The 9,330-nt window shown below is 47.5% G+C and overlaps 1 protein-coding gene across 1 annotated transcript; it reads right to left on the reverse strand.

Annotated features, from left to right (window-relative positions):
• Window positions 1-270: 270 nt before the first annotated feature.
• PIGH (phosphatidylinositol glycan anchor biosynthesis class H) lies at window positions 271-6,906 on the reverse strand. The gene is made up of 4 exons (XM_074584903.1): window positions 6,648-6,906; window positions 4,422-4,631; window positions 3,690-3,773; window positions 271-1,510 (listed from the first exon to the last, which is right to left on the reverse strand). Exons 1-4 carry the CDS (start codon window positions 6,822-6,824, stop codon window positions 1,409-1,411), a joined length of 573 nt encoding a protein of 190 aa, XP_074441004.1. The 5' UTR covers window positions 6,825-6,906; the 3' UTR covers window positions 271-1,408.
• Window positions 6,907-9,330: the final 2,424 nt, after the last annotated feature.

Consider the following 9,330-nt stretch of genomic DNA (forward strand, 5'->3'; position numbering starts at 1 on the left):
TTCAAACTTTGCAGCACCATGAAAAAAATAAATCAATCACCTTATCTCTACTATATTGCATGATGGTATGTTGCCACATGTTTTAACTGAAGATTATGTAGACAACCATAATATAGCATTGTATGCAAATTAAGCATGACCCCTAGGCTCCTGCCAACTTGCTGGTTTAGCTCTTGTTCTGACATTTCAACTGTCTTAGTTACGTTACTAAGGAGTCATGGAAAAAAAGAGAGAAAAATACCAGTTAAAGGTTACAGTAACTTTTAGCTCGTCAACAAAGAATTTCACAACCTTTATTCATATAGTCATTACCATCATTTTCACAGAATCATGGAATTTTTCAGAGTTGGAAGGGACGTCAACAACACATTTTCCTCATATTCTCAGAGCAACTGCTGTGGCCCTTTCAATGCCATATCTTTTCCATGTCCTGTGTCACCATGCCCCTGCTCCATTCAGCAATGGGTCTGCATCTTCCCTGTCTTCCTTTGGCAACTTAGGTACTTACAGAAGCCCTTCTTGTTACCTTTGACATCCCTCAACTGATTAAACTCCAGGTGGGCTTTGGCTTTCCTAACTGCATCTCGGACAATGTCACTACATTCTTCCCAGGTTACCTGTCCCTGTTTCCACCACCTGTGTTTGAGTTTTGCCAGGAGCAACTTATTCATCCATACAGGCTTCCTGGCATTTTTGCTTGACTTCCTGCACATTGGGATGAACTGTTCTTGAGCTTGGAGGAGGTGATCCTTGAATATCAACAAGCTTTCTTGGACCCCTCTTCCCTCTAGCATCCCATCCCATGGGACTCTTTCCAGCAGATCCCTGACGAGGCCAAGGTCTACTCTCTTACATTTATTTCGTTAAACATAATTGAATGCAACAGTATATTTTAATTTTCTGTTATTTTATTTCGGAAATTCTCATGTGGGTTAGGAAGTTACCATTCCAGCCCACCCATCAGCTTTGGTATTTAGAGTGGTATATGCTTTTTTCAAACAAAGGATTAATAGAAATAAAAAAATTGCACATTTTTGGCAGTCCGGCCAAGGTTACATTGTGAATTTTCAGATCCACAAAAGAGTAAACATCCGATGCATTTGTTTGCCTCCCTTTATTTCCCCATAATTCTTTTCTGGAGAGGCAAGAAAAACCTTTTCTGTCTGACTCTAAAAAGTTCTGCCCACCTGTCTTCATAGCAGAGGATTTCAAGGTTTGTTTGTGTGCTTGAACTGACATTTTCTGTAACAACTCTGTGAGTCTGTGTGGGCCGTCAGCCCTAACATCACTGTATTGCTGCACCACTTTCTACTCATCTAATTAAAGGAAGACATGGGGCAGTTTTGCTTGCTTTTCCATGGGTCTCTCCAAGTCCTGCTGCAAGTTTGCTGCCTTGATTTTTTTTTTACTATTTTATACCACTTGATTGTGGAGCCATCTTCCTCTGCTCCAGGATTTCTTGACAACTTTTGTACACTTCTATCAAGCAGTCCAGACGTGGCTTGGAGCTCTAGAATTCAAGTCAAACAACAGAGAATGAGGCTCTGAACTGGCTGTAAGACAGCTGGAAAGCTTTAGCTTCCCACTAGTGAGTTTTGTCAGGCAGAGAAAGGAAATGTGGAGACAGCTGACACAAAGCTGACTATCAGAAGCAGACACGCAGAAGGAACGCAACAGCAAGATATCTGTAGTTGATTAGTTTTTGCACATTATGTCAATGGAGAACAGATTTCCCTTTTATATGTTCACTGAGAAATAATTCATGAAACTCCAGGAGGTGTTTGATGTAAGCTGGTGATATAGGAATGCAAAGCCATTCCAAAAGCAATACCTGCTCTGTGATGAAAAATACCAGTCCCTAAAGATGTCAGGTCAAAACATGCAGCACCATTCTGCAGTTAGCCCGAGTCTCTCACCAAATCGGAAATCCTCTTTCTCTGCTCGCAGTGCACAGTGACAGCATGGAAGAAAATCCACACCTTCCAATCCATTAACCTATCTATTAGGCTGTACTCCCTCTAGAGACCTACCAAACAACAGATTTCCATACACTAGTCCACCATCCTAGATGATCCCCACCCTAAAAAATCTGCCTTCAGGACAGGGAATTTAGACACCTGGCCCTTGGCCTCTGGTAGTACTGTCAACAAAAGGACAACGGTAGGTTAACTGAAAACATCAATTCATTTCACACAAACAGCGAAGAGTGGTCAAAGTATAATGATTTTCTATCACTTCTAACCTGGACCAGATTAAAACTAGCAAGGAGGTGAAAGTTTCCCAGTCCCACAGTCCTTATAGTCCCATGACTTTTGAGCTCCCACAACAGCATTACTGTGTAAAGTTCATCAAACGCCTCTCCTTGCAAGTGTTGCTTAAGAGAACAATAGGTCAATGCGGCGCAGAACTGCTCCTGGGCTCAGTGACATGGTAAATTGTATTTTTGAAGGCTAACATAACTTAAAGGAACCCAACGAAGGAGACGCAATAAAGTTACTAATTACTGCTCCTTCAAAACTAAGTAACACACTAACTTGCATGTTAAAGTGAGAATTACTGACAGGTAATGAATTGCAAACTGACACAGCTCTTTCTGTATCTATCTCCTTTGCTGGTGGAGGCAACTCTACCAATACTAAGATATTTCCATGGAAATACCACTGTTCAGAGTTGAGCTAGTTAAAAAAAAAGGTACACAAACGCCAGGCGGCCTCTTTGAAGCTGGAATGGAACACATATAACTAAAACCAGGTTCCTGAGTGCAGCTAGAATTTAGTAGTCGTTGACTTCCAGCAAATCCATTTTTATTCTCTTGACCGTGTGTGAAATACTTTATTTATATTACTGTTACTAAATGTCTTTACAATTGTGGGACCGAGTTAGCAGCAAGCATCAATGGAATACTCTATTTATACCCGTAAGTATTTAGCTGAAGACTAACTGTATCCAGTCATAAACTGGATGTGGACTACAAACTGATAGTCACCAGCAGCAGGTGAATTAAGGACAGAGAGGGCCATAAACATCAGCTGTCTAAGATGCGAGGTACCTCTGTACTGCTTACCACCACTCAAGGATCAGGGCATTGTTGTGTTAGGCAGAAATAAGATCTATCCCCAAAACGGGATTATGAACAGGTTAGCAAAAGAAGAGAAAGGGGAAACAGGGTAACAGTAAAGCAAACAAGTTATTATACATTAAGCAGATTGCTCACAGCTTGTACTGTGATCTTTGTCAATGGGTGAGACAGGGGAAGTCTTTCTTATGCCAAGGTTTTTATGAGCACTTCTGGCATACAGAGCGGAGAGAAAAATCAACTACAGCACAGTGCTATAGTTATGATGCTAACACTGAGCATGAGACTACACGGAAAGCTGTATGCATCCCCAGTGCCCCATGTGAGCCAAAGACTTCTGCTTCATGCAAGCTCCTGGTTGGGTTCAGATTTATGCAGCTCCCTGGTCTCTGAATGGAGGGCAAATGAAAAAAACACCCCCTGTACGTAGTTCTGTGAGACTTCCATCCAATACCACCCATTCCACAATGTTGTAAGACCCAACCTGAAGGCCCAGTCAGGGAAAGGCAACTGTAATCAGCTACCTGTAGTGGAATAAAGATACACTTACACAGCTGGAGCACACACGCACAGACCACAGAACTGGATTTCTGCACCATTCATGCAAACTCACCTGAAAGAGTGGCACAACCTCAGATACTCCCTGAGGATCTCCAGGGTCCTGGAGGAGGATGCACAGGTAGTAGATAACTTTTTGCTACAAGACAAACAGACAAAATCATCGGAGTTTGAAAATGCTATTAAAGTGCCTCAATTTATCACAGGAAGAGAATCTGTTTCAACTCAATGGGCTGAAGGCCAATCACCCCAGGCCACAGTCAAGTCTACAAATTTATATCTATAGCTTTTCTCCCTTCACACAACAAAAAAAAAAAATCATTTTACCTGTGGTTTTTTCTATTAAATTTTTAACCTGAAAAGAACACACACATGCTGTAAGGGTAAGGTCTGCTTCTCTGCAGGAGATTTGCAGAAAATCCCAAAAATTGGAAAAATCATCTCTTGGGTAATGTATCTTCTTATCTCCATCTTGACTACTTAGAGTTTGGCATCAGGATTTGTAAGAACAGTACAACACAAAGAACTAAAACCACCAACTCAGTGTCAGTGGCATTATCTAAGGGATGGACTTGGGTCTTTGAGGTTATTTGTTTGGCTTAAGTTCTCCTTTAAAGGTGAGAGAACAGATAAGAGAATAAAGAGAGAAATCTGAAACAAAGCTCCTCATGTCAGTAAAGCTATGGATGGCGCTGTGTTTAATTGCTCTGCTAAATCACGCTCATGAAAATACACCGGATGTGAGTGTGCCCACAGATACACAAGAAGCAAGGCTGTGTATGATTACCATATGGATGGCTTCATTGATAACCACATCCTTCACTTGACTCATCTCAATGAAGGTTGTGCTCTCTTTCCCTGAAGCATAGGATGAAGTCACCTGAATGCCGAGTGAGCCGATGACCAATAGCGATTCCTGGTCAATTTTCACAAAGTGCAAGTATATGATCAGGCCAACCAGCGTAATGATGATAGCAGCAGAAAGCACCATACTATTCTGTAACACAAGCCAAGCAAAGACAGAGCTCTGGTCTTACAATTAATTGAACATGACTTTAAACAAAGTAATATTGCACAGTAAATTATAACATTAAAGATACAGTTACAAACCAATTTTACTTAGGTGGAGTCCTTTTATTCACCTGGCTGGCTGATGTATGTGTAATGAGATTTAAATCAGTCTTCACAGTATGGTCTGAAAGAACTGGGAGCTGAAACTAAAAACTGCAAGAAAAATCTATTCCCTTGTAAATTTAGTCCAGAAATCTCAACCAAAACCAGCTAGTTACATGAATGACAGCGTATTACAACAAACGTCTATAGAGGTGATGTCACTGGCAGAGAAGCATTGTGAAATGTTGACTAGAACTGAGGTGGAGTCTCAGAGGGAAAGACAAATGTCTTATGAAAAACCACTGGCCTAGTGTTTTTTTTCTTACGAAATGCAAGTCTAAACTTGTTCAAACCTTGTCTCTCTTCCTGCCTTAAAATACCAGTCTAAAGAGCATTTTCTTTCTCCTCTGCTTTGTCTGAGGATGAACGTCTCTTGCATGCTGCAATCTTGGGACTGCCATTATGTAAAACAATATATAACTGATGAAAGCATAGGCAAGAAACAGTAAGTCATCTGAAGACCTGGTAACAAATCCTAAAGGTTTGCAACCTACAACCTATTTCTGGGACATGTTTTTGAGAGCTCGAGGCTGCAAATCCATGCATCAAAGTTATCGCTGACACTTCCTAAAGGACCAGAACTGCATGGCGCTACCACTCAAGCTGGGCCTGTACCACCATATAAGGTAAAGAAGCCATGGCCACATTCAAACAAAAAGGATACAGGACTTCTCTGAAAGTTTGTTATCATGGAAAAAAAAACCCAGTCATGAATTACAGACACTGAAATCCACACAGAGAGATATTTTCAGATCTGGTTTCCTGGCAGAAAGGAAGGATTGCAGTCAGTTCAATATGAGCTGCATGTAAGTAAAACCAAGCAGGATGGTAGCCACTGGCTGGGGTGCATGCTTTTGTAACAAATAAAACTTGAACACTGCTTCTCTTCCAGCCAGAACATGAACCATCTTTTCATATCTGAAATGTGTCAACTGAATCATGTTGCAATCGCTGTCTTCACTCCTTGTGAAAGATTATGGAAAATATTGAAGTGCAACAGTCATAGCGTTGGTCACAGTGACCAGCTTCTCCAGCCAAGCTATTGACTTCAATCTGGAGATTGGGTCTGGGTCTGGATCTAGAAATCGGTCCTTCCCTGCATGTATGGGTCACAGATCAGATAGATAGCTAAACTAATACTTTTGGACTTATTAGCAGCTTTTGAAATCTGTACTGCCAAGTTCTTACTGCCTTGGCTGAGAAACATAAGCAAGTACATGACATTCACTGTGTAGTGCTCTCTGAGTCACCCATGAAAATCCCTTTGGGGATTAGCAATTGCTCGCCTTCTTCAATACACCCTTTACTGTAGATTCCCACAACTCATCTCTCCAAGTAAGCATTTGTTATTTGGACCCACAAGAATGCGGTAGGCACTACTCGATAGCCGTATGTACATCTACCCTATCTGGCAAGGGGCTACAAACCAACGGAGGCATCTGAGAAGCCACCAAGAGCACCCAGGCCGCAGCCTGCGGGCCCTCAGGCGCTGGCCTAGCACAGTGCTCTCCTTTTCACCATAGACTCATCACCATCTACTGCCTTGGCGTTCCTGGAGCACGGAGGATGCCCAGGATACGCGGAAGCTGCCTTTTCACTGGCTCTGGCCACCTTCCTTGGCCTGCGTTGCCCACGCTCTAGAAGCAGCTCGTCAAAGGCTGTGTGGCTCCCTCCAGGCCTGCGGGGTTTGGGGACAGAGGCTGCCACCGACGCTCTCGGATGCCAACCACAGCCCCTTGATGACCCCCTTCCCTCCGGTATTTCAGTGGGACACAGGCTCAGGGCCTCGGTGTCTGAGCGGCGGGGAGGTGCGGGGGGCGGCCCGGGGGGCGGTCGGTACCTCGGTGAGCACGAAGAGGCCGTAGGCCGCCAGCCAGGCGGCGGAGGTGGCGGCGCTGAGGGAGCGGAGCCGCAGGCGGGGGCAGCGCACGGCGAGCTCCCGGCAGGAGGCGCTGTGCTGGCGGCGCCGCAGCGCGATGCGCGCCCCCGAGGCCGAGCGGTACCACCACTCCTCCATGCCGCCCCGCCGGAACCGCCGGGAAGCGGCCTGGCGCGGCCCGGCCCGCCTCGGTGCTGCCGCCCAAACACGCGCTTCCGGCTGGCGCGGCGGTGCGGGAGGAGCCGGGGCTGAGGGGAGCGGCGGGGAGGCGGGGCCGGCCCGGCCCTCCCCGCCCAGCCGCGCCGTGCCGCGCCGGCCGCTGTGCCCGGCCCCGCGCCGTGCCCAGGGCGTGCCGCTGGATGGCCAGGAGGGGGGAAGCCTCTCCAGGCCTCTCTCCGTGATCTGATGGGCATCGGGAGCTCCCGCCGCCTGCAAAGGCTGACGGCTCACCGCTCGCTTCCTCCGGTTTTTCAGTCGCAGGTTTTAGCGTGGCGGTGTGTGTCTCTTGCCATGATGAAGAGAGGCGAGTTCTTTCCCTATTTGCCTTTACCGGTTCCGACTACATAAAAATGTATCTTTTTGTCTGTAACATCCACAGGCTCTTCTGGGGTTTTCCCAGTAATTTTGTTTTTTTCAAAGTTTAGGGCAGTGTTTTCTGGTTCCTTGCCATCTAAGTACCTAATAAATTGGAGACTTTGCTTTGTGTATGGACACTTAGTGAGTCTGTATTGCGTTTTCGTTAGTACCTTTCAATTCTTATGTCGTATGACTTGCCTGGCAGTGACATTAAATTACAGCTCTGCCATTTCCAGACCATCATCCTAACTCCTTTGCCCTTCTCATTTTTCCCCCTGGAGCGTGCCCATTAGCTTTAATTGCACATACCATCTTCATTCATGGTAGCTTCAGAGCTCTTGGGTGGATACCGCATATAAAAACCCGTTCACCTCTTCTTGCAAGGGCAGCAGAGGAGTCTCTGACGGACGTGAGAAACTAAGAGGTGTTGAGGAACCACTACCAAGATCTTTGCTTGGCCAAGAGGTGGTGGTGATGGCTGGCAGTAGTGGAGGACTCCTGCAGCGTGTCCAGGATCTCACTGTGAGCCGAGGTGAGGGATGGGCTGGAGCTCTGGGGAGAAATGGTGAGGGATGGATGGGAGAGGGGGAAAAGAATGGGAGACAGTGAACTGCAGAAACGGAGGAGACATTGCTGAAGTTAAAAAGAGAATAAAAGGAGTTTATAGATGGAGTGAAAGTGAAAAAAAAACCCAAAACCAATAAATTGAAACCGGAGTTACAGGTTTTTTTTAAAAAAAGGGAAGAAATGTTTGAAATGACAGGTGAGAAAGACTAAAGTAGATAAATAGGAGCTCTGGTATGACAGCTGGGGAGATGGGGACAGGGAGAAGGGGAAAGAAAAATCGGAGTCGGGGGTAGAAGAAAACGCAGTGTGAAGTGCGAGGTCAGCGGCAGGAGGGAAGTGTGAGCTCCTGGAGGAGCGGTAATGGTAATTCACAATAACAAGAACACATGGGAAGTTACTGAGATACAGAGGTGAGGAGAGGATTTGAAAATCATAAGAGGAAAAAGCAAAAATGTGTGTGCATTATTTTTTTTTTGTGTCACCAGCAAGTCCCAGTTTAACCATGTTTGCGCCCTGTCATCTCTCCTCTCATGAATGCTGCCGGCCTTTCTTTCAAACCTATGCGTAAAGTTGCACATTTGGCAGTAGGAGTCATGTTGCCTTGTCGCAGAAGGGAAAGATGGGGGCATTTACTAGTTTTTAAATCATTTCTTAATCTGTAATCCTTCAACTGCGCTGTGAATAGGAACAGTGAGAGCTTTAAGAATCATCTCAGGCCAAGGTAGTCCGAGATCAGATATTCAAGGCAGGTGCCGGGGAGGTGGGTTTTTTAATGCTTTAATGGTTATCAGCTTTTTTAATGGTTCTCAGCTGAGGAGCGGTGCCCCAGTTTTTCTTCAGTAAGGCCAGGGAGGAGCGTTGCTGCGAGGCGGCTCTCGGGAGCCATGCGGCAGCCAGGGCGCTGGGCTCGGGTGGTGTTTTGCCCCCAGGGCAGTTACAAGTTCCGACATTTCACACCCCGCCGGCGACTTGCTCTCTCCCAGGGGCCGAAGGCCGGCGGGGGGCACCGAGGGACGGGGGATTCACCGAGACCTCCCCCAGCGCGCTGTGCCGCTGCCCCCAGCCCCGGGCCTGTGCTCTCGGCAGGGCAAGGAGAGCCGGCGTGCCACTTGCCCCGGTGCGAGTGGGCCGTGAAGAGGCTGCCGCCCCGGTGAAGGCGGGGGGGCAGCCTGGCAGCCCTGGCGGCCGCCGCCAGCGACGTGAGGCGGCGGTTGGGAGTGGAAAAACCCCGGCGGGGAGGAGGAGGAGATGGCGGACGACCGGGCGCGCCGCGAGCCCCTCGGCGGCGCGAGGCCGGGCGCGCGGGAGGGGAGCCCCGGGGGCGGGCCGTTGCGGAAGAGCCGTTGGCCGCCCCGCGCTGCCGGCCCCCCCCTCCCTAACTGCTCCCCGCTTCCGCCCCCCCACCCCCGGTCCGTCGCGCGCTGAGCCGCGTGCGCCGCGGGGGTGGGGGGCGGACACACCTCCGGGCGCGCGCGCTGCCGTTGGCCGGGCGGCGCGGGCG

Source organism: Larus michahellis, chromosome 4 (assembly GCF_964199755.1).
Source record: "Larus michahellis chromosome 4, bLarMic1.1, whole genome shotgun sequence".
Classification (NCBI taxonomy): domain Eukaryota; kingdom Metazoa; phylum Chordata; class Aves; order Charadriiformes; family Laridae; genus Larus; species Larus michahellis.